Raw genomic sequence first — 26,084 nt, 5'->3', positions numbered from 1 at the left:
AAGCAATTTATATAATCAAATATTATGCAAGCAAATATTATGCACGGTAAAAGTGCTGAAGTGAAGATTTATGAAAACATGTATCATTCCTCCGTTCCATTCATCATCATGTATCATCAATCATTCCTTAAGTTACTACGACTGTATACTGTCAGTCCTTAACATAGGTAACGAATAGCAGTGAGAGTACTGAACAGTGCTCGCAGTGTAAATCGGAGCATAGCCTTCACTGCAATCCAGCACACTTCACTCAGTTTAAAACTTCTATATTCATACTATTTCCCCTTGCTACACTAGCGCTAATTCGGTGAGTTTTCGAACTATAATTTGCTGTTTACAGATAGACACTTTTTCAACATGTCCCTTAAACAAGATGGTGCTCCTTACCTCTACCCTCCATATGTCCCACAAATGTGGGATAATGTGAAATTGCCACACTAAAAAAAAGCAGAACAAATAACAACAATTACCTACTTCAAAATGTGTACCGTACTTAAGTAGGTACTGTAAATAACACTTTTGAGGAAATGTTCTAAGGCACTTATTTTACCGGAAGCAAACAGTACGGTACCGTATGTAAAGAAATTTAATGGACCTACAGTTTCAGACATTTGTTAAAGTAGTAGTAATTCTATTTTTCCAACTGGAAAGGCAAAGGTATGCTGCCATACTGCCTAATCTTTTGTAATTTTTTTATATAAGAAATGAAATGAAATTATGTGATGAGATGATATGGGATGAAACATACTCTTAGTAAAATGGTGGTTATTTACTGAGATTTTATCAGTAAATAGCCACTGGAGTGCTTCCAGTGGATTTTTTGGAGGATCCCGAGAAGCTACGTTCATCGGCTTTGTTTCATTTTGACACATCTCTGCACTTTCACAGATACTAAACAGTTAATAAACTACCGTTATTAAACATTTAAACCCAAAGAAACATTAAATATACAAAATAAAACAACTCAGACAACTTCGCTCCTTGCGTTCCCGCCAAAAATTTCATTTGATAAACTCTTTTGTCTACATAATGAATTCATTACTAGCCCGTCGTAACGGGCTCCAGTAATGAATTCAAACTGAATTACTGTTAAATAATCGAGCTATTTATAGCTAAAGATTACACTGCTTAAAACAGAATATCATTCTGTTGTAGTATACAATAGCTCGGAACATTCCCAAAAACTTGTTACTCACAAGCATACATCATACCATTTTATATTTGCTCATATCACTTTCACATCCTAGGACAATATCAACATTTATAAGAATGTATGTAATTTTAGTTTGGGCGATAATGGTAAATGCGTGCCACACTTGCAATTTTCATTGCATCTCTCTCTTACGCCAATGCTTATATTAGTTTGTGTGGTTTCTGGTGAAAATTTGGAGATAATCTATCTGCCAATGTGCGGCATACTCTGGGCCGGTGCGAATGTAAAATATGCACCCAGTCTAAAACTGTGACGTAAAATCGGACCACAGGATAGCTCTCACCGATTGGTCGATGGAGAATCATCAGATAAACGTCAAAATAATGCCAAAATTTGTAAATAAGAATAATTTCCAAAAACACCTAATTAAATTCTTGTTATGGTTTTATGGTTTAAGAATTGTTAAAAATGGATATTGATCCTTTTATGAATGCGGACGTTTTCAATGTCCACGACATTGCAGAAATTGAAGGCAAGTGTAATTGCTTATGACTATTGCGAAGTGTGAACACGATAAGCAATACATATATCAATTTAATGTTATTTTACAGATTTTTTAAATAATTGCGATGGGGATTTTATGACAAAATTAGAACAGGAACTTACTTTTGTGGACAATACAAATGAAACAGGGCTGTTGGACATTGATACGAAATGCAAGCCTGAAATTTCATCATCTCCACAAGTTTCGCCGAATTATAATCATACCGGGAATCCAGTGATGTCACAGCACACGCATAGAATTAGGCCAACGCCCCCGATCAGTAAAACAATACAAGGTGGATATATTAAAGAAGAGAAATTCAATTTGCCAACATCCCTTGAGAATGCGTCCGTGACGTTTCCTGAAGTTATACCACAACAGAGGACTCAAGTTCAAAATCAGCCGATGATTTTTCAACAAGTAGTACAGAGCCCCGTGTTTGTTAATTTGGGTCCGGCTGGAAATATCCAACCTATGCCTGACAAAAGGTCAAATGTCATTCAAGTTGATAATGTTCCACAAGTAAATAAAACTAGCCCCCTAAAACAGCAGAGTCAACCTCTACTGATACAAAACAATCCCAAAGGTGTACCTTTTATATTAAAAAGTTCTGATTCTAATTTCTCACCAGTGTTATTGCAGTCGAATATCATTAACCCAAAGACACAAACGTTGATGTATACCAGTACTCCATTACAGGGTAAGTACAGATTGTGGTAAATTCTTTTTTATTCTGATGTTATGATAATGATAGTCAAGTTTAAATGGTTCTTTTTCTCAATCTTGCTAATATATCCAGTACTGGTTTACCATTGCACATTATTCAAAAAATGTAGTCAACAATATACAGTAATTGTTCTTTCCAGTTTCGAGCACAAACCAAAATATTATTACAAATGCAAAGGCAGGATCGGAGACAACACCCATACACACATTTTTTACAAACAGTAACGGTACTACTTTATTGACGGGAATACCTGCAGTTGTACTAGAAGGTGATAAAATTGCTTTAAACCCTGCACCAAACATTGGACCTCCAAAAGTGAAAGAAGTGAAACGCAGTGCTCACAATGCCATTGAAAGACGTTACAGAACTAGTATTAATGATAGAATAGTGGAATTGAAGAATATGCTTGTTGGTGAAGAGGCCAAGGTAACCAGTAATACTTATTTTTAATAACAATTAGTTTGAAAAGTTGAATTTCTTGTTTAATTTCCTCATATCCTGTTTACAGTTGAACAAGTCAGCAATATTGCGTAAAACAATTGAGTACATTAAGTATTTGCGAAGTCAGAACACTAGGTTAAAACAAGAAAATATAGCTCTTAAACAGGTTTGTCAAAAGTCTGGAGTTAAAGAGCCAATATTTGAAGGAGGTTATACTCCACCACACAGTGATGTGTCATCACCTTATCATTCTCCACATTCAATTGACAGCGACACACCTTCTTCACCAGAATACAAGGTAATTTTTTAATATAGTATATTACTACTTAGCATAATATTCCAATTGGAATATCCTCTGAAGTATAATTTTTGTGTAAGATTTTTTTTCATCTAAATTGTTTACATATCTGAATTTGTTATTAAAAGAAGATATTTTGTTTATTAAAGAAAATTCATATTTAATTTTATGAATTTGCAGACTGAAGATAAATACTCAAAGATAGTAATGGGTATGGGTGATCATTCACGACTGGCGTTATGTGCCTTCATGGTTGGGCTTATTGCTTTCAACCCATTTAGCACATTCTTTAGCAGTTTTACAACAGAGTATACAACTACAGATTTCAATGCAAGAATTGATCAAAGAAAAATTCTATCAGAAGATGATTCAAGTTTGTTTTCATTTAATATTTTATGTGTATCTTATTATGAAAATCAGTTTTAAAGAAATAAGCTTGATACAAAAAAGCGTAGTTTTTGAAATATTGGTTTAGGAACAAAAAAAATTGCAACTATAAAAATATATTAAACTTTTTTTCAGGTTATGAAGGATCATCTTGGGCGATTTGCGTTTTTAATACATTCTTTATATATCTTGTTAACTTTGTAATACTCGGAGGCTGTTTGGTAAAGTTACTAGTTTATGGAGATTCTGTACCAAAAAGTCAGTCCAAGGAAGCTGGTTTATTCTACAAACATAAAAGGCTTGCTGGCAACCATCTTAAAAAGGTAAGTGAATCATAATTTAATTATACCTGAACAATGCATTTCATTGCTGCTTTGCAAATAAATAATAAATAAATAGTTAATTCTCGATCCAATTTATATCTGAAGTTCATACTTTCATACAATGAAAATAAATATGTATTCGTTAAGGAATACAGCTACTAATACATTGTTCTGTTTGGAATATAGTACAGTACAGTGTCCGTATCCTTTCGTCCCTTTTAGCATTATGTAGACAGGGCATTTTTACTAAATCTAGATTAAGAATAAAATAATTTGTAAAACATGTATAAACTTTATTTTCAGGGCGATCTAAATAATACGCGACTAGAACTCCATCGAGCATTGGAAGCATGTGGAAGAAGTGTCCAGGCAGGTGGCCCAGGTCAAGCTAAGTACACGGCCCTCACAGCGGCTGTGCTTCGGCAGTTGCTGCAGAGATTACCGTTCGGTGGCTTCCTTGCACGACGCGCCGGAGATCTGTGGAGGGACAGGTGAAAAGAAAAATTTCAGCAAATCTATATCTATACTAATATTATAAAGAGGAAAGATTTGTTTGTTTGTTTGTATTGAATAGGCTCCGAAACTACTGAACCGATTTGAAAAATTCTTTCACTGTTTGAAAGCTACACTATTCCCGAGTGATGGAGGCTATAAACTTTTATGAAAAAATTAGGGATCCTTACTAAAACTCCAATAATGTAACCGAAGGTGTAAAAAAATTACCTAAAATATTTTTTACATGGCGTGCCCTGCGAAAACTATTGATGATAGAATAAAATAATGTACTACGCCTTTGTAGAACACATTATTATTATTTACAAAAAGTGTCGCGACAGCATATCTATAGCTATTAAAGTTATTCCGCAATAAGTGTTCTATAATTTTTAAAAATAAAACAACGTCAAATGTCGTTGAAATTTTTGTTAAATACCCGAGCGGAGCCGAAGCGGGCCGCTACATAATATAATTATTATTGTACGCGCGGAACTAGTTAGCCGCGCCTTAGGTATGTGAGCGGTGAGACGGAGAGGCAGGGGCGCTAAAACTGATGCAAATATACATAAATTAGTAGTAGAACCAACAGGGATATCAGAACGAAGTGTAAGGAGAGTGATTGCTGAAAGTAAAAGTTAGATAGGTACAATATAATTTTCTAAAAGTTCCATTGCGATTTATTTATTCTTTTCAATAATTGAACAATTATTGTTCACGATATCTCGAGATTGATAATCACTGTCTAATCTCTTGTGCGTTGCGAGTAATATGCAACCCGCCCCCTCACCCCTGTCGCCACCTAAGGCGCGGCCAACTTGTTCCGGGCGCACTATAATAACATAATTTTTCGATTACTGATAATTGCAATATATTTTAGTCCAACAAGACGAGCTACGTTGCACTGGGCAACGGAGGTTTCTTCTGTTTCGCATCAACTAGCCCAGCTGGAGATCCTGTCGGATCACAGAGGGCGCAGCGAACGATTGTTGCTAGCGCTCCAAGCGATTAATTTGGCTGAGGTCGCCGGGAACAGACAATTACTGGCCGACACGTACGTCACGGCGGCTTTAGTCTTTAAAGATTATATGCCTAAGATCGGAAACTGGTTGTGCGGGTAAGTATCACGAAAAAATTTATTAAAGCTTTTAAAATGTTGTATTTTTTCATCAACATCAGCATCAATGAAAATGGCGTTTAAATTGTTTCACGCATTCTAGGTATCGGTGTTTACAAATAGATCAACATTTTCTGTCAATATATTTTGCGGCCTACACTAAATCTAGGGCAATACCTTTCCATTGTTTTAAGACTGTTTTCTTCTTTATATATCAACTACTCAAATTATTTCAAAAACTAAGTTATTTACAAGCTTTTAAAATGTATTATATTTTTTCATCAACATCATCATCAACGAAAATGTCATTTAAAATGTTTCACGCATTCTAGGAATCGGTGTTTACCAATAGATCAACATTTTCTATCAGTCTATTTTGCGGCCTACACTAAATCCAGGTCAATACGATCCCATAAGATGTTCAGAACCTACATATACATAGGTTTATGAAAACTATGAAAGAACATCTGTGCAATAAAGCTTACTATAAAGTCAATGATTATCTATAAGATTGCACAAAGTGGGAATGAGTTGCTTGCTCTGGGCATTTAAATATTGCAATAATTGTTACGGCCTGGCCACGGGAATCGGCGGTGCGAACAGCGAAGCGGTGGACGAGGCGACCATTCGCGCAGCACCGTTTGCAGGCCACGGGTACTCACGTTCGCCGCCGCGACTAGTAACAGCCTGGCCACGGGACATTCGCCGATGCGAATATTCGCGCGGTGCGAACGGCGAAGCGTCTAGCGACTAAAACAAGCGCATAGAAATGTACCTAACAAGCCACGCGCACCGGCGACCGGCGAAGCGACCGGCGAAATGTACCGAGCGAATCGCGCGATGCGGCGGGCGAGCAAAACAAATGCATGAATACGGACGGCGCGAGCCACGGAGTCGAGCGGTAGTCGCGGCGAATAGTGCAGTGATTAAATGAGTTTAGTTGTTTTCGCCGCGAAAAATTAACGCCAAAATTTTTATATTTTTTATTTATTTTTTATTTTATATTTTTAAAGTCGTCGTGGCCTAACGGACGTCCGGTGCAATCGTGTTGAGCGATGCACCGGTGTTCGAATATCAGGCGGGTACCAATTTTTGTAATGAAATACGTACTCAACAACACTCAACGTTCACGATTGATTTCCACGGTGAAGGAATAACATCGTGTGATAAAAATGAAATCTTCAAAATAATAATTTGCGTAATTACTGGTGGTAGGACCTCTTGTGAGTCTACACGGGTGGGTACTACCACCCTGCCTATTTCTGCCGTGAAGTAGTAATGCGTTTCGGTTTGAAGGGTGAGGCAGCCATTATAACTATACTTGAGACCTTAGAACTTATATCTCAAGGTGGGTGGCGCATTTACGTTGTGGATGTCTATGGGCTCCAGTAACCACTTAACACAAGGTGGGCTGTGAGCTCGTCCACCCATCTAAGTAATAAAAAAATAAAATAGCTGAAATACTAGCTAGACCAGCTATTTGGAAGTCTAGCCACCCAAAGTATTTCTCGTACTTCTTGTGGAATTCTCCATCTATAGGTATACTCCGATTCTTATTCAAATCATGTACTTCACAATCTTTTCCAAATAATAGGTCCTGAACCAAAAAACTATTAATTTGTAAGCAATATCGAGATAATTTCGATATAGACATTTCGCTGTCGGACTTCCTTACTAGTCGCGGCGGCGAACGGGAGAACCCGTGGCCTGCAAACGGTGCTGCGCGAATGGTCGCCTCGCCCACCGCTTCGCTGTTCGCACCGCCGATCCCCGTGGCCAGGCCGTAAGGAAGTCCGACAGCGAAATGTCTATATCGAAATTATCTCGATATTGCTTACAAATTAATAGTTTTTTGGTTCAGGACCTATTATTTGGAAAAGATTGTGAAGTACATGATTTGAATAAGAATCAGAGTATACCTATAGATGGAGAATTCCACAAGAAGTACGAGAAATACTTTGGGTGGCTAGACTTCCAAATAGCTGGTCTAGCTAGTATCTCAGCTATATTTTTTTTATTGCTTAGATGGGTGGATGAGCTCACAGTCCACCTTGTGTTAAGTGGTTACTGAAGCCCATAGACATCCACAACGTAAATGCGCCACCCACCTTGAGATATAAGTTCTAAGGTCTCAAGTATAGTTACAATGACTGCCCCACCCTTCAAACCGAAACGCATTACTACTTCACGGCAGAAACAGGCAGGGTGGTGGTACCCACCCGCGCGGACTCACAAGAAGTCCTACCCCCAGTAATTACGCAAATTATAATTTTGAGGGTTTCATTTTTATTACACGATGTTATTCCTTCACCGTGGAAATCAATCGTAAACATTAAAATTTGTTGAGTACGTATTTCATTACAAAAATTGGTACCCGCCTGATATTCGACTACCGGTGCATCGCTCAACACCGGACGTCTTATCCGTTCGGCCACGACGAGTTTAAAAATATTAAAAAAATAATAATAAAAAATATAAAATATAAAAATTTCGGCGTTCATTTTTCGCGGCGAAAACAACTAAACTCATTTAATCACTGTATTATTCGCCGCGACTACCGCTCGACTCCGTGGCTCGCGCCGTCCGTATTCATGCATTTGTTTTGCTCGCCCGCCGCATCGCGCGATTCGCTCGGTACATTTCGCCGGTCGCTTCGCCGGTCGCCGGTGCGCGTGGCTTGTTAGGTACATTTCTATGCGCTTATTTTAGTCGCTAGACGCTTCGCCGTTCGCACCGCGCGAATATTCGTATCGGCGAATGTCCCGTGGCCAGGCTGTTACGTTATAATACTCATTGTAAAAATGAATATTTAAAAAAATTATCTATTATTTAAAAAAAAAGACACGCCCGCTGAGTTTCTTGTCTGTTCTTCTCAGGACGGAGGCTAGTTTTGTGAATTGGCGGCAGTTCTTTTTGACGTTCAGAAAGTATATGTGTTCGATCCGAACCCAGCGCCATCGTGGCAGGAGGCATAAGGATTACTATAATGCAAACCGTTAGTGTAGATCGTCACATATGAGAGTACCGTCCCGTTCGAGAAGCAAGCCAAAGTGACAGATGTCAAATCGCAAAAGCACCGTCAAATCGCGACCCCTGTTGCCGTGGTAAAAATTCAAATACCCACGGATTGGTTTCGAACAATGTACTTTTATTTATGTTGAATTGAAAAAATTTTTTTTTTATTGATTGATTGATCTTTCCATCGTTTTAAGGCTGTTTTCTTTAAACTAGAGGTCCCGCAGTAGTCAAAATTCGACTATAATTAATTGAAATTGTAAGTTTGTACACTATTATAATTGTATTTTCAACGCCAAGACAAGACTATAGAAAATTATTAATAAAGACAAACATTATTTAATCTAATTTCAATTTGATCACAGACGTCAAGAACAAAAGTTTGACTATAAATAGATAGTATGCATTCGTGTGTGTGTCAAATACATGGTAGTGTGTGTTATGTTTTCTTTATTGACTTAATGTACTTGTTATGCATTATTTAAAAAAAATATTAGCATTGTGCTATCCTTCTCTATGTTCTCTATAAGTGTGGGAAATTTTATACTCCACCGTTCGCGCTATTTTCGTAAAAAGGGATACAAAGTTTTTGCTTCACGTATTAATATATAGATATATCAGATGTTGATGAGTTTGTCGCTTCAGGTATTACTTGCGCGCGTGTCGCAGTGCGAGCGCGGAGTCGTGTGGCGGGTGGAGCGCGTGCAGCGTGCGGGTGCGCTGGGCGGCCAGCGCGCGCGGACAGCACTTCCTGCGCACCCAGAGGTGGTCGTACGACTCGGACCATCCCCCCGCCAAACTCTTCTCCAGGCTGCCCGACCCGGCAGACCCACTCGCTTACGCAATGAGGGTAATTGAAAAAAAAAAACGGTGCAACTTGGTGGACGTGAATGAAGTGAAACTTCTTTTTCGATGTGTAGTATTGTGGTTTTCTTAATTTTTCATCTTTAAATCAGATTGCTATTGTAATTGGGAATGCTGTGCATAAGAGATGCGACGTCTTCATGATTTATATTAAATATACAGGGTATTACAAAACTACCCGTAAAGCCGAAAGGAGGTTAAATGAGGCCTTATAACGAGTCCATTTATATTTAAGAACTGTAGTAACGCTGTATGTAACATAACCCAAAAAAAATAAAAAATATTATTATTTTCACTGATTTGCCAACCCTATTTCAGTAAAATTAAAGAGTAAAGTACGCGGAATGTGCCTACATTTGAAAAAATCTTGAAACAGTTGTAGGATATCGATTAGAAGATTTGAAATTGATAACATACATTTTTTTCCCAACTTCACATTTTTTTAAGCCAGTACTTGAGTATAACGACATCCTTGTACTGAGATACCAAACATTTATGAATGAAAAATAGAAAAACTATTAAAGTACACAATTATTGGGTAAAATAGGTACGTCGTAATAGGTACGTACGCCTTTCTGTTAAATAATTCGGTTCCCTGACATGACAGCTTACTAGGGTTGACAAAATTTTTGACTTTGATAATTAATTATATTTTTTACGGGGTATTTTGTAATACGTTGTATATTATGTTAAATTATAAATAGAAAAAAACATTTTTTTTGATACTTCATTATAATATTGGACGCTACGCGTTACTAATGCTCGCGCTGTCCTGTAACAGGTATACTACGCGCATTCGTTCGAGTGCCACGCATTCACTCTCGCTCTGTCTCTTTCTATTCCATGGTAGCGTTTAACGCAACCTTGTTGGAAGTCGCGGTAGAAGTTTCACTTAAAAAAAAAACTTACGACTTAAGGGAATTTCGATTTTACTAATTCTTTCCTTTCCAGGCGTATCACTTGGAGATTTTACAGAGGAGCCTCCAGATGTTGTTATGCGCGGACGAACGGACAAACACTCGCGACGTTCTCGATCTCGTTAAATTGATAACCGACGATGTCTCAACCGATGCGCCCCAACACACCGGTGAGTACACATGACTTTGTGTTAGATATGTTTTCTTTATTAACGGAACGTCATACGATTATATTCTCTCACCGGATTTTCTCAGTGGGTCGTGTTTCCGATCCGGTGGTAGATTCTGCGAAGCACTGCTCTTGCTTAGGGCCAGTGTTAGCAACGCCTCCTGGCTTGAGCCCCGAGAGCTCATCTACAAGTTAGGGTTACGCTGACATAGCCTGTTAAGGCTATCAGATTAGGTAGGAAAAAGAAAAAAAGCACTATTATAGAATTTTCGATTGCAATAGTGTGCCGCAAATTTGTTTGACTCGCCAATAGACAGGAGAATGAAGTTGTAATTGTTATTTTAATATGGAACCCTAAAAGTAAATCTTCATCAAGTTCTTCGATATTACTTAGAATTAGCGTACATTAATAGTGCGTTTCTATAAATCTTTTTGGCGACGCACCATACGGCTCTAGAATGATCTTCACTCCACAGTGCTTCCTAAGTACTATTACAAGTCTTTCTTCAAACAAAGCTTGATAATTTTAATTGTGCCCCTGGCAATCCTGATATCCATGGACAACTGTGATCGCTCACCATCAGTAGGGCCGATTTTTTTTGTTCGATGGGTGAGCTCACATCAGCTGGTTGACGGAATCGGACGGAGTCACGATCCTCAGCAGTGAGGGACCGATCGAAGAGAGAGAGAGAGAGGGTGAGCTCACGACCCACTTGACCTTAAGTAGTTGCCTGAGCCCATAGACATCAACAACGTAAATACCTTTTTTTTTTTTTTTTTTTTTCCTACCTAAGCTGAGAGCCTTGAGAGGCTATGTCAGCGTAACCCTAACTTTTGTAGGTGAGCTCACGGGGCTCAAACCTGATGACGTTGCTAACACGAACCCTAGCAAGAGTCGTGCTTCGCAGAATCTACCACCGGATCGGAAACGCGACCCACTGAGAAGATCCGGCGAGAAACTCAGTGAGCTGTGTCTGAGAGTTAATTTACTCGTCGAGCCCTTCGTCGCAAGCGACGGGTTCGACGAGAACGGTGACCGGCGTAAATACCGTCACCCATCTTGAGACATAGGTTTTAAGATCCCAGATTTTACAGTACAATGACTATCTTACCCTTCAAACCGAAACGCATTACTTCACTTCACTTCACTTCGCTTCACTCTAGAAATAGACACAGTGCTGGTACCTACCCGTGCGAGCTCTCAGTAAAACTGCCTACAAAGATAATAAAAATATTTTTTTTACTCCTACCTATTCTAATAACCTCGAGGAGTTATACCAGATCCACCGGGCGAGAAGGTAAGCTGACTAGGGTTTAATCTGACGTAGATAAATACAAATAGGTGTCCAGAATTTATCTGTACAATTGAATGTCACATTATAATACAAAAATACAACAGGAGTTCAATATTTCAGGTTGCTGGGATCCGGTGATGGAATGGTGGGCGAACATAGTCGGCGTCGCAGCCACTTGGCTATTAGCGGAGACAGGACGGGCGGTCGACATCGCCGATAGGCTAGATCTGTTGCCGGAGTCGCTCATCAACTGCGAAGACCCACTACCGGGGTGTGGCTTCGTTTATTTTTAACACACTTCAAATCAAAAGCACTGCGACGCTTGAAAGGCAAACGTGACTAAGCGACAATAATTACTTTATATACATATTTTTTAAGGTATTTATGACCTGGTAACTGAGACCTTTAAGTCAAGTCTTATTTTAATTTATATTCTTATTTTTATGAAAAATGAAAATATGGAGTGAAAAGAAATGAAATGGAATGAAGATGATTAATTTGAGACATTAATTAACTGGGATGAAATTAAATTAAATGAGATGAGATGATATGGGATGAAATATAATCTCAGTAAAATGGTGGTCATTTACTGAGATTTTTTCAGTGGACTTTTTGGAGGATCCCGAGAAGTTACGTCCAGCGGCTTTGTTTCATTTTCCCACATTTGTGCACTTTCACAGATATTAAACAGTTAATAAACCACCGTTATAACACATTTAAACCTGAAGAAACACTAAATAGACAAAATAAAACAAATCACACAACTTCACTCCTCGCGTTCCCGCCAAAAAATCAACTTTAACATAAATGATAGGCAATAACCATATTCGATGCGCAAAAAAAAAAACATTTCTAGGTCTATTAAAAGTCATTTCAATCCTACAGCTAGATTCGTTAAAATAGATTTTTTGTCAGGTATTTCTTACTAACTTCTCTACTCTACTCTAACTCTAAATTAGTCTACTGTAAAGTTTACGCATTGTCGCTTAGTCACGTTTGTCCTTCAAGCGTCGACTGGTTTTTGTTTGTTTTCATTTCATTATGACAAAAAAAAAAGTTTTTATTACACGAGCCTATCGCTTCAACGCGGAACTCGTTCGAACATGTTTTAAATACGTATTTAATTAGAAAAACTAGTACCTGTTTGCGGGATTCGAACATCGGTCTAGGCGCACCGTTCGATATGAACACACCGGTCTTCCTATCCTGTAGGCCACGGCCACTTCAAACAGATGTATTTTAGAATATGCATCATTCGCGAAGCAGCAGCTCTTGAGTTGTTAGGTCTCCTTCGGACCTTCGGATGTTAGCAAATCCCACCCGTCCTGGCTGAACGTTTGCTCGCCACCTGTCCTGGTGAAACTGGAAAGGCCTCCGGGCCACCAGTAATCCTATATGCACTTACCACGCTGCTTTTCTCAGAGCGCCGCATTAAAATTTCTTTTACGGGTCAATATGACCTCGTACAGCGAACGTGTATATCAAATAAAAACTAATTCGTAAACCGTGCATGTACGATCACAATTCGAACGTCTAATCGCATAGAATGTTTATAAAACAATATAAATCATAGTTTATAGTTGTGAAATTAATAACTATTGTCTTCGTATTGTAAACACGTGAGTTATGGGCATTGTGTTTTTCGCAGCGCTTTGCACATGGCGTACAAAAGCAGACGCGGACTGTACAGTCTCGCGCAGTGTCGGGATGAGCGATCCGTCGAGAGGACGTCGGAAACAATCCTCAAGGTATGCCGTTAAAACATTCAATTATCAATTTACCCCATTTTTATTAATGCTTAATGCATGTTGTGTTCTACCGTAAATATTGTGATATTAGTCGTATTAATAATTTTGTAATCATCATTCGTCAGTTTAGAAAAGGATTTTCTTCATTATATGCAAGTGTATGTGTGTAATTACGTACGTTGTACATTGACGGTTTTAATGCCCAAGGAATTCTCTTCCAGTCAACCAAGTGCTTATATTGTAAAGAAGAGCTTAGTATTGGCTGATAAGTTAAAGGAATATTAAAAGTAAGTTTATTAAACGTGCGTGTAAATACATAAAAAATTAATTGAAATAAATACTCGGTATAATAACCGGCAAACTTCTTGAGCATTTGTTGACGTAGTGGGGGTAAGTTTGCGCATGGTACACTCACGTGCAAAAACATTACTTACTCTGCGTCATAATGCTATTAAATTATTAAAATCAACATATGTATTTATTTATATATTTATTAGAACATCAACAAAACATATAGGTTAATAATTGTAATATTTTAATCTTGGGGTAAAATAGATATTCCTTCTATTAAGTCAAAACTAGAGCTGTTGCCAGGTCTTGGTTCAGTTAAAGCGAAGCTGGTATTTGTAATTTTTTTTTCGTTATCATAATCTTGACCATCATCATCATCACTGTTTTCATCACCCGAGTCGCTATCATCGTGACGAGTCGACATAGGGCTCATCGGCGTAGTTTACAACTCTGTCGATTCGGTCTTCTTTTTTGTCTATAATTAATTATTTTTTGAAGATATTCGATTCGTAGTAATCGTAAATGTTACTTTTTTCATTTACCAGCTTCCGATTATTTTGTGTTCTTTTTTTCCATCTGAAGCCTAGCTCTTTCATAATTCGTCGTAAGCTTCATTCCGAGCCATTAAAATGTATATCTTCTTTAAATTCTTCGAAGCCTTTCTACGGTACGGAGTTTCGCTGCTTGTTATGTAGTTATTATGATTACATCTTTTTATTACAGATTGAACGAACCTATCCATTCCGGTAACTTTCTTCTTCCCTGATCTTTTCTTACCCGGAGTCCGAAACACTGCGAGCAAGCCAGAGCCTTTAGCTTCGTTAATAATGCACCTAACAGTACTCACTGATGTTTTTGTTGCTTCCGAAGTCTGTTTTAATTTTTCCATATCATTCTTCCCCTGTTTTATAATGAAGCAATATACGTCGTACACAAATTTTCTACCCTTTCTTTTAAGTACTACACCAGTTTGTCACGGCATAGTGTATGTTTTATAAAAAATCAACAAACACTCAACAAATAGCAATGGCAACAAAGTCCACAAGCAATTATAACAAATAACTTAACGATTAATAACGATAGACTTTCCACTGTACGCAAGCGTACTTTTGGGAGCAAGCGGAATGAGGGCGCGGTGCGGGACGCAAGGTTCGACTGATCTACCAATAACGCGCTCGATACGATTTCCCCTGCCGTCGCGCCTCACCCTCACCACCAAAGTGACCTAAAATTCGGTTCTGCGCAGTCAAGGTCATTTGCTCAAGAAGTTTGCCGATTACTATAATAAAATAAAAGTGACAACTTTTGACGGACCTGATTAAGAAATAAGAAAAATACGCTAATATTAATCGACCCCCATGAATGTATCTATGTGACAAAATCTTTTAACGTACATACTTTCTACGGACTTTCAAGACGCCGGATTGCGTTGAAAATTTGCCACGTATCAAGGAATTATGATAATATAAATTTGTATAATTTCAGCCACTTTTTCTTGACGGCTTATCATGATGATAACGTTATAATTTTAAATTTGGTTCAGCTTGCTATTGAAACGTTTTTTTTAATAATTTTCTTATTGATTTATTTCAATACTATGCTACTTTAGTAACTGGAGCTCTTGATATTTTCATGGCAGAATACGTACTTAATTGGTGGAAAAGTTGTAAATTAAGGTTTGCATGTTAGTTTTTTTTTCTACGTATACTTCAATTCTAGATCCCATCTATACTTAATATTATAAAGCTGGAGAGTTTGTTTGTTTGAACGCGCTAATCTCAGGAACAGGTCCGATTTGAAAAATTCTTTCAGTCTTAGATAGCCCATTTATTGAGGAAGGCTATACAACATCACGGTAAAACCAATACAAGTGGAGCACCAATAAATAATGTTTCAAAATATTTTCACTTTCTACGTAAAAGTAGTGGGGGGTAAAAATTTTCTTTTTTTTTCTTTTTTTTTCCTACCTATGCTGATAGCCTTGAGAGGCTATTTCAGCTTCACCCTAACGTGTGTAGGTGAGCTCACGGGGCTCAAACCGGAGTGCTGCTAACACTGACCCTAGCAAGAGCAGTGCTTCGCAGAATCTATCACCGGATCGGAAACGCAACCCACTGAGAAGGTCCGGCGAGAAACTCATTGGGCTGTGTCTATGGGTTAAGTTTAGCGTTATGCCAAAGTAACTATTCCACGCGGACGGGGTCGCGGCGGCAAAAGCTAATAATACATAAAGCGTTTATTTACAGGTCTGCGATCTTGCTGGTGCCCGACTGGCGGACTCGTTGGCTTATTACTGCTGCAGGAAACCGACTCAACTGATGATGGTGAGCTGTGGACTGAGTGACATTATCAATAACAAATAACGCACAACGCACGCTATCATACACACGAAGTTAACGTTTCAATTTTGCATGTTTTATTATTTTGTATTTTTTTTTATTGCCCTAGTAGGCAGACGAGCGTACGGCCCACCTGATGGTGAGTGGTTATTGTTGCCCATGGACTTCAGCAATGCCAGGGTAACTGTACAGTAGTAATCGAAATTTTTGGAATAATATCGAGGCTATTTGGTTTCAGCGACGTTTTTGAAACATTAAAGGAGTTAAAGCTTAAAGTTTAAAATTTGGAAATAATATCATAAAAATAAGTTCTTCAGCTATTTAAATTGTTTAAACATAAAAGTTCGATTAAAAACATCGAATTGTTGATGCTAATACCAAATAAACCGAACCTTTAATTTATTACAAAGATAAATTTCGCGTATTAAGCCAAATGTCGTATTTAAATCAAATAGCCTTTCACCACTCCATATAATGAAAATATGAACGCGAAATTAAATTGAAAGAATAGTCTTAACGGTGTAAATACTATTAGCAAAATCTTACTCTTATTTCGATCGGGTAATGTGCTTAATTTAAGTTTGTATTACAGCATGCTTCTTTTAGCAATGACGACGTGTTTTTTTTTTTATTTATTTTTATTTGCAGTGCTTCGTAGAGGAGAAACTAAAGCGAGAGTGCATTGTAGTTGCATTGCACCGGTTCCATTAACGTGCAATATGACTACAAGGCAAATCCCGAATTAGTTGCATTCGACGCATGAAGCTCGCAGTTTATGTTCATTTATTTTGCATGTGAACGTGCGTGTTGCGTGCGCGCGTACGTGAATGTGCGTGCACGCAAATCGGTTGTCTGTAAAGTCGGTTTACTGACGATAGTTGAACGTGACAACGTCATAAGAAAATACTGATGGAATGGTACCATTTTTCAAAAGAATTTTTTTATTTATTTGTTTGATAGATATTTTGTATGGACAATTGACACCACATTCACTTTTCACTGAACTTCATACTTAACGAAAACATGTAAATGTATTATTGTATAGCAGCTGTCCACGCGGATGCATCGCTCACTCAAGTAAGAGAGAGAGATGTCGAACGCTGCCGAACGCGGAGACCGATTGTGCCTCTTTGTCGCTCGTTGCGCGCTCTCGCTTGCACTTCAAGCCTTAAATGGAACGCCACAATGAGTCGTTTTTTCGTGCGTGCAGCCGGCCTCATCGAATTATAAGACGTTGTCACGTCAAAAAATGATAATTTTAATTATCTTGAATTTTGTGTTTTACAATCTAGTCTAGGTGCTTGTTATTTTTACAATGAACTGTTGATTCTTGGCCACGCTTCGCTTCGATTATCGCTATCAGCACATTGTGGTACTGTATCGTGTTTTAATTGAATCGATGTAAGTGCGAATACTTAAAAAGCAATCAAACAATCCTACGTAATATTAATTTTCGCCGTATCATTGAATTAAATTGAATAAAACAATATCAAATGATTATCTGAGTTCAAACTAGAATGCTTTGTACAATTATTGATATTGTGTTTCAGGATTGTCGTAATTCATCTGTCTGGACTTGTTGTTGTAATAAATCCTGTTTTGGATTTCATAATGAAATGGTAAATGAATTGTTCCGCAGCTAATGCAGGTGTTGTGCTGCGATTGGATGTTAGAGGTACGCGCGGGCGTGTGGGAGGCCACCTCCGGCCTCAGGTCGAGTCCCGCCCCGCATCAACAGCTGCGAGCCTTTCAACGGGACCTTCACTCTCTGAGGAGGCTGTCACAGAGCTTACCGGTTTGATTTACAATTTGCAGGGCCTAAATTTAAGCTGACAAAAAATGTATTTATTTATTTAAGAAGTTCCACAAGCTTTCATCCTCAAAATAATATCCTACTTCCTACTTCAGAGGATATTTAGTTATAGGTTTTAAAAGTTAAAGTAAAGAAATGTACACGTTAATGTGAAACTTTCAGAAATATTCTATCTCGTTCTTTCGCAGGTTTAAATCTTATAAATGCGGTCTCATTTTTAGTGTGTCTATCGTGGGTTTCCAAAAACAGCAACTTAAGTTTCTCATTCCTGTGGAGTTGCTTATAAATGATATACCGGTGGTAGAGGACGTATTATGAGCTCGTACGCATGTACCTACCACCCGTGGGTTTGAATGATGGTACTGCAGTTGCTGTACAATGGAGACTTCGACCGCATGTCGCAGGCGGTAATCACATTAACTACAATACCAAGTATACCTAATATAGTATAATACTAAGTATAGTATAATACCAAGTAAAGTGTAGTACCTAGTATATTATAATACCAGGTACAGTATAATACCAAGTATAGTATAACACCAAGCGCTAACCTCGTCAACGTATCTACGGCATTTAAAAAAACAACAATTTCGAAATGCAACTCTAGTTCGAGCCAAAAAGAAGAAGAAAAAAAACAGTTCGGGATAGTGAGACGTTCTATTCACGAAATGCCTAGAATAGTTTCAGTAGGTTTATAGATTAAACGCATCTCGCATAACAACAAATATATTTACGAACTGTATGTCGTTTTAGTGGGTTACATCTCGCGTATTCTTACAATCGGCGGTGTGTCGCATGATGGCGGGTGCTGCGCCGCGCAGGACACAACAACTGCTCGACGGGAGTCTCCGGCCTAGATTCAACCGAGCGTCTATAATATGCGGAAAGGGTTAGTATAATTACTCTGTGCAGCTGTCAGCCGGAAAAACCAATAAGTCTCAGTAAATGACTACCGTTTTACTGAGATTATATTTCATCCCATATCATCTCATCTCATCTTAGTTCATTTCATTTCATTTCATTTCGTTTTCATTTTGTTTTCATTTCATTTCATTTCTATTCATTTCATGTCATGATTCATATTAATCAACTTCATTTCATTTTATAATATAATTTTACATATATTTTTTTTTCATTAAATTTAAAATAAGACTTGACCTAAAAGTCTTAAGTTACCAGGTCATAAAATCCCTTTAAAAAACCCAATATCTCTACTTTGAGCAGCTATTGGTCGAGCCAACGTATTATAGTAGTTTTGGTTGATCCTATAATCGTACAAATTGTAACATTTGATTGAAATTGGGCCGAAAACCTTAACACCACGGAAATATCATTGTGACAGCTGATGTATCTATTTGTAACACTGTTTGATGAAACTACCTTATTCTCTTGGCAATCCGTATTTAAGTTATCTAACTAACTGCAAATATCCGTATCAAATAGAATAGGGCTGCAAATAACGCAGTACCATTTTAATGTTCTTTTTGATTATTTTGTTGTTTTCTTTCAAAAACTTGTATTTCCTCGTGTCTCCTATTTTTTTTTAAGGCACAGCGCTTAAGTATGTTGAAGGTACGAATAAAGAAAAGTTTTATAAAGGGCTTATACATAATTCAGTTGATGATTGCCAATGTTATTATTTTTTTTATCAATAATCGTGCCTGGATTATTATGACTGGTCGTGGTAGGATCTCTTGTGAGTCCGCACGGGTAGGTACCACCACCCTGCCTTTTTCTGCCGTGAAACAGTAAGGCGTTGCTTCGTTTTGAAGGGCGGGGCAGCCGTTGTAACTGTACTGAGAATTTAGAACTCATATCTCAAGGTGGGTGGCGCATTTACGTTGTAAATGTCTATGGGCTCCAGTACCCGCTTAACACCAGGTGGACTGTGAGATCGTTCACACAACAAAGATACAACAAAAAAAAATTTTTTTGAGGTCAAGTAACTCAGTCAAGTGACTCGGTCAATTAACTTGTAGAGCGCGCTCTGGAAGGCGGCGGCGGCGACGGAGAGCGAGCCGTAGCCCTATATATGGCTTGCAAGCATCTCCCCGCTGCGGTGTTGGCGGCGCCGGGCGAGCGGGCCGGCATGCTGGCCCAAGCTGCCGCCACGCTGCAAAAGATCGGACACCGCAGTCGACTGCCGCACTGTTATAATCTAATGAAATCATTCGGAACCCTACCATCAGCGCCGTGACGAAATGTCTAACATATAAACCACGTAGTCGGAACATGAAAAATATATAACAGTATCAAATACTGAATAAAGCTATTTATATATGAAATATTAATATTTGTGTTTTATTTCTAATATCTGTACGTATACTGTTCTAGCTTGTTCTTATGTACTTCTAAATTTTTATATTTAATAAGGCTTTATTATAATAATAGGCACTCAAATTCTGGGCACAGTCTAAGGCCCATTAGTTTCGCTCGGGGTTCATTTTAGGAAATTAAATGACTGTCGCGGATCGCACAACATTTTATAGAAAAAATATTTATTAAAAAATGTAATTACGGTAATTACAAAGGTACTTTTTACATATCGATGAGAAATATAACATTTTTGGTTGAGGTCTATCTGTCTGAAGTTTGCAGTAAAATTGTTGCAAGCTATTGACATAAAATCCTGGAGATGTTCATCAGTAAATCGAGATCGAAATTATTTTTATTGAAGTTCATTTTCGTTACCGTGGTCTAAAGGATAAGAAATCCTGCATTCGTATCGAGCGATGCGACTACGCCGGAGTTGACATCCCGTTGGCAACTATTAAAATTACGTAATTAGTGATGATAGGACGTTTTATGAGTTCGCCCGGTTAGGTACCACAACCCCTTCTCTGGTCGAGGTTGGAACCTCTTGCGAGATACCCGCGCCGAGGTAGTGCACGGAATATGTGGGATTTCGTGGCCGTAAATGTAAAAAGCCGGAACCGAAGACGTTAAAATCCCACCTACTGCGGTGATTGATTTGTGGTCTCAGGATCGTAGCAATAAACTCAGATTTCATCACCTGTGATGATGTCAAACATAGTATGAGCGATACCAATAGATACTACGACATTTTGGTTAAATCGTGAAGGCTAGGGTTTTTTTTTTGGTCAGGAGGAAATCGCCGGACTTCCGCCCTCCACTGGGGACGGAGGGCGAAGCATGTCGGAGTCGAACCGACTAAAACCTGTCGCTCAACAACCAACGTCCAAACCTCACATGAGACAGAACTCATGAAAAGGCAAAGGGGGGAAAGTGAAGTGTTTAGTGCGGAGCACATCTCTCCCATCACCCACCCCCTCGGGACGCCGGACTGGCGGTCGTCGGCGCCACGACCACCAGCCCTCTCAGTCGGAAGGCTATCCGGAGCCCGCCTAGATGGCGCCGGTTAGAGTGACTTATCCTACGGAATACCCCGTTGGGTCAGAACCAGCGTGGGTCGAGGATAGCCGGCCTTCCATCACCCGGATGCTCTTGCGTAAAACGCGTGCAGAGCAGCTTGCACGTCGTCTTCTTAGGTCTGCCTCGCCGGTCCCCAGACCGACATGAGAGAGGGACCCGAAACAGAGGGCCAGGGCTTGGGCGAGATCCACCTCCCTGGCCCCCACTCGACGGCGGCGGGCTTGTGCGTCTCTAACGCGCCCCGGCCGCCTCCTTCTGCGAGATGGAAGGCACGGGGTAACACCATCTGGAACAAAGCTCGCTAACGCACGTTCATGTACGCCTTTTTATTTGTCTCGTACCTACCTATCTTATGACTTAGCGGAGTATTTTGATATGTCACTCTGCTGTCAGACTATGTATCATGAGATCTATTCCTTCGATTGACCTTTGATATTCGCGGTTGAAGAGGGATTTACGCGTTGATTACGTAGACTACAACATTTAGCTTCTTGAATGCCTTCGCAAAATTTCTTGTCTGTCCCTATCACGACAATTCCTGAGAGCTATGATCTATCAATTTTAAAACGAGGTTGGAGCTGGAGGAGAGTACTCGACACTAGGCAGAGGTATTCTGAGCGCGCCCCTGGCATTGCCGAAGATGAATCCTCCACCCTCAATTGAGCTGTATGCTAACAAAAGAAATCCAAAAAGTTTCGGTGAACCATTTTGCCAAGGACATTATAAATTTATGTTAATTTTCATCTATTACTATTAAACTTTTAATTTAAGCTTCGGCTGTCTGAGTTGTGTTCCTTTCACATATCTAGTTGGACAAAAAAGTTGACTTTGACAAAAATTAAAACAATTTAAAATGTGTTGTTTATTTTTATTATATGGGTGCATTTAGTTGCAAATATTATTTTGTATTAAAAAGTGCAGCGATAAAAGCTTCCTGGTCTTTTAACACCAACAGATACATAAATAAATCATGGTAAATATATATAATAAAATTCATAACTATATTTTTACGCTATCTACTTCCATACTCACGAATATGTCTTTACAGGCAACCGCGGTCGCAACAATACAGAAAAAAACTGCAACTACCAACCCTGGACCAGGTGGTGTTCGTAAGAAATCTGGACCTAAATTTGAGCTAACCGAAGAACAAAAAAGAGACATCAAAGAAGCATTTGATTTATTTGATACAGAAAATACTGGAAAAATCGACACCAAAGAACTTAAAGTGGCAATTCGAGCCCTTGGTTTCGAACCAAAAAAAGAAGAAATAAAAAAAATGATTGCAGAGATAGACAAAGGTGATGGAAAAGTATCATTTGATGACTTTATGGAACTCATGTCAGTGAAGATGGCAGAAAAAGATACCAGGGAGGAAATCATGAAAGCATTTAAACTGTTTGATGATGACGAAACTGGTATATATAAGTTATAATTGAAAGCATTTTTTAAATAATGTATAAGTTCTGGTAAATTTAGAAAGGTATAGGCTTAAAAATTAACTCCATATTCATGATATTACTAGTGAAATGTAAAATTGGTTTGGTTTAAAGTATGTTGATCAGAGAATAGATTTTACAATAAAAATAAGGGACAAGTAAAATTTATACTGTTAATTTTATAACTATTCTTCTCTAAATTTTTTATGTTAAACTTCAGGTAAAATTTCATTCAAAAATTTGAAGAGAGTTGCAAAGGAACTTGGTGAAAATCTCACAGATGAAGAACTGCATGAAATGATAGATGAAGCTGATAGAGATGGGGATGGTGAAATAAATCAAGAGGAATTCTTGCGTATCATGAAAAAGACTAGTCTCTATTAAATATATATTTATAAAAAGTACAAAACTAGATCTATAGACATAATTCTAATATTACCAGAATTCTTTTAAAAATAGTAATTTAAGATTTTATTTCAAACATTGAATGTTTGCTACCTCAGTTTTAAGTATAATATTTTATGTATAGGTTTGTTTATTTTTTTATTTTGCTAATCTAAATACTTGAAAGAAAAAAATAGGCCTAATAGTATTTCTTAGTCTGAAGTTACACCTCATGAGTTTCTACTGCAAACAAATTAAATACATTCCAATTTAAAGAGTAAATGTTATAACTATGTATATTAAACTATTAAAAATATATTTCTCACTAATAATTAATATTTATCACTTAAATCATGTACTAAAATAGTTAACCAAACAAATTTAGTAAACTAATCTATATGTTTTAAACACTACATAAATATGCCAATTACAAACTAATTGAAATTTTAAATGCACAAATTAAATATTTAAATAAAATTCATTTATTTGTAGCAAATATAAATGGTGTGTATTAGATATGGGTTTTATTTTAAGTAGTAAAAATGTTGCTTAGAATGGAAGGTCGTTTTTGTGTAACTATATGTAAAAAGAAAGTTGCAAAATTAAGCTACTTCCTTCATTACGATCACGTGTTCGTTCTTCCAAGAGAATTTAAAATAAATTGATCTTCATTACATCAGAAAGGAAGAGTGTTCAAAATTTTTGAACACTCTTCCTTTTTGTGGCTAGAAAATTTTGTGGCTAGAAAATCAATTATGCCTATTACCTCAAACATCAGCAAAAATCAAGTCTCGTTCTTTTAAAATTTGAATCTTTCAATTTAACCTTTTCATCATAAAGTAAACTGATAGGGCTTCTAGTGGTAAAAGATATTTTAGTTAATATAATTTCTATCCATGGAGGCCAGGCTTGTTGAGTTCCAACCAAGGTTAATGTTATTGTCTAGTATTTTTCTATGACAGCAATGGTAAAATTTCGAGCCTAAATTTGCAGATAATTATGATTCAAATAAGTTTGAAATTTCGACCTCATGTCTCAAGGTAGGCGACGAAATTTACGTTCTGGCCCCTACAGGTTGAGATTACTCTTAACATAACTTAAGTGGAGCGTGAAGTATGATTAGAAAACATACCACTGCATTTTTATTCTTGTTTGGCATAAAATTATATCATACAAGTGAAGTTGTCACGTTTTGATACCTAAGTAAGATGACCAGATCATTAACTAATATTTTATACTTATACGATTGCAAGATGCCGTCATGTATTTCATAAAATAAATTTAGAAGCTCCAAAATGGAAATTTGGAAATGTTAGAATAAAAAGATTATAATTTTGTTCAACAGTGTATCTTCACGAATCAGTTAAGTCACTGATATTAATAATGGGGTTATCACACTGTTACAAATTCAATACAAAAGGTCATTTGTTTTAATAAATGATGTTCAACATGAGATCAAACGCTCAACTCAAACAAAAGTGTTTAGAGAATAAACTTTTAATAATAGTAAAAAACTTGAAAAGAAAATACAATGAGATTATTCTTATATCCGATCTATGTTTTAACTCGAATCATTTTTCTATAACAGATCTTTCAACAACATTGCCTTCTGGTTGGCCAAAATATGCTTTACAGCACATGTTCACAAATAAACCTGTTTCAACAACTCCAGGGATTAATTTTATTGTGTTATTGACTTTCTCCCAATCCAAGTTTTGGTTTGCAAACATCCAGTCTAAGATAAAGTTTCCATTGTCAGTAACCACAGGCCCTGCTTTGGCAACAGCACTTCTTAGCTTGATTTCACCTCCATACAATGATATGATTTTGTTTTTAATAGGAACATAGGCCATAGGAATAACTTCAATAGGGACACCTTTCTTATATCTATCCCCAAGTTTTACAGAATCTTTTGTATAGTCCGCAATAACAATAAGCTTCTTTGAACAAGATGCAATAATTTTTTCTTGTAACAGACACCCTCCCCCTCCTTTGATAAGTGTCATGTTTGAATCGACTTCATCAGCACCGTCTATTGTGACATCAATATTTGGATTTGTTTCAAGTTCTCCAAGGTTGAGTCCATGTTTGATTATCAGCTGCTTTGCTTGAAAGGAGGTTGGTATGCAGGTTACTTTCAGTTTTTCTGATTCAACGCGTTCAGCGAGTCTTTGTACTGCATAAACAACAGTGGATCCGCTACCGACACCAAAAATGCAATTATTCGTAACAAATTGATCGACAGCTTGATACGCCGCGACTTGCTTCGCTTGTTCTAAAGACATCTTCAACGTCGTACTTTGTATGAAGAAATGACGACTTATTAGTTTGCTTGCTATAAACATAATACGACAGTATAATATAGTCTAATATTCTGATATAGGTATCCGTTGAGATAAAAATAAAGATATATGTACATACCTATTATTTTCTCTTATTACTTAAGCAGTATTTCAGTTTATAATAATATTCTTAGATTATTCTGATTTACTACTCAGTACTCACTACATTACACAGATGTCTACTAAAGTAAATTAACACACAAATTAAAGAAGCCGCTCTTATCTCATTATTTTTCAAACCTTATCTTTTAGGTTAGGAATAAACGTTTAAACGAAAAAGCATTATAAAAGTCAATAATCAAAAAGCTTTTAAGCAGGTTTGCATTTAAACGTTACGATGATTATGACTGAAAAACAATCATCGGTTCATTTGGATAGCATTCAACTTTAATCGAGTAAGCCTCTTTTGCTTTATCATTAGTCCAGAAGATTTGCCTTTAAAGCTTAATTTAACGTATACATCATATTAAATAATACATCATGTACATGTCACCGTCGACGCCCTAGGCACATCCTTACGGATCCATCAGAATCAAGCTCCAACTCTAGGAGCAGACCTAGGGACTCCGATAACCGCCGTAACCGTAGGTACA

General features: G+C 37.6%; 3 protein-coding genes and 1 non-coding gene across 4 annotated transcripts; 3 read left to right on the top strand and 1 right to left on the bottom strand.

The window, feature by feature from the left end:
- The first annotated feature begins 1,461 nt into the window (after positions 1–1,461).
- On the top strand, positions 1,462–20,224 carry LOC101743180 (sterol regulatory element-binding protein 1). Its single transcript, XM_004927817.4, has 16 exons — positions 1,462–1,685; positions 1,765–2,397; positions 2,564–2,850; positions 2,933–3,163; positions 3,344–3,536; positions 3,686–3,873; positions 4,177–4,364; positions 5,246–5,482; positions 9,143–9,347; positions 10,313–10,448; positions 11,863–12,013; positions 13,391–13,490; positions 16,028–16,105; positions 17,760–17,915; positions 18,687–18,822; positions 19,913–20,224. Exons 1-16 carry the CDS (start codon positions 1,622–1,624, stop codon positions 20,128–20,130), a joined length of 3,201 nt encoding a protein of 1,066 aa, XP_004927874.2. The 5' UTR covers positions 1,462–1,621; the 3' UTR covers positions 20,131–20,224.
- On the top strand, positions 16,788–16,867 carry Mir33 (microRNA mir-33). The gene has a single exon (NR_107308.1). It is a non-coding gene; the product is annotated as a microRNA mir-33 (primary transcript).
- A 1,937-nt stretch (positions 20,225–22,161) lies between the features above and the next one.
- On the top strand, positions 22,162–23,663 carry LOC692867 (centrin). The gene is given in 3 exon segments (NM_001046712.1): positions 22,162–22,299; positions 22,375–22,744; positions 22,986–23,663. Coding segments are annotated over 3 exon segments (537 nt in total). The 5' UTR covers positions 22,162–22,296; the 3' UTR covers positions 23,150–23,663.
- Positions 23,664–24,630: 967 nt separating this feature from the next.
- Positions 24,631–25,966, bottom strand: LOC110384695 (ribose-5-phosphate isomerase). The gene is made up of 2 exons (XM_004927820.4): positions 25,571–25,966; positions 24,631–25,484 (listed from the first exon to the last, which is right to left on the bottom strand). Exon 2 carries the CDS (start codon positions 25,432–25,434, stop codon positions 24,721–24,723), a length of 714 nt encoding a protein of 237 aa, XP_004927877.1. The 5' UTR covers positions 25,435–25,484; positions 25,571–25,966; the 3' UTR covers positions 24,631–24,720.
- Positions 25,967–26,084: the final 118 nt, after the last annotated feature.

This window comes from Bombyx mori, chromosome 13 (assembly GCF_030269925.1).
Source record: "Bombyx mori chromosome 13, ASM3026992v2".
Lineage (NCBI taxonomy): Eukaryota > Metazoa > Arthropoda > Insecta > Lepidoptera > Bombycidae > Bombyx > Bombyx mori.
The sequence above is the reverse complement of the archived record's forward strand: the minus strand, read 5'-3'. Positions and strand labels throughout refer to the sequence as shown.

Coding starts and splice junctions, on each gene's coding strand:
- LOC101743180 (XM_004927817.4), top strand. CDS start 1,622: ATGGATATTGATCCTTTTATGAATGCGGACGTTTTCAATGTCCACGAC. Junction 2,398..2,563: donor TACCAGTACTCCATTACAGG/GTAAGTACAGAT, acceptor TGTTCTTTCCAG/TTTCGAGCACAAACCAAAAT. Junction 16,106..17,759: donor AACCGACTCAACTGATGATG/GTGAGCTGTGGA, acceptor ATTGTTCCGCAG/CTAATGCAGGTGTTGTGCTG.
- LOC110384695 (XM_004927820.4), bottom strand. CDS start 25,434: ATGTCTTTAGAACAAGCGAAGCAAGTCGCGGCGTATCAAGCTGTCGAT.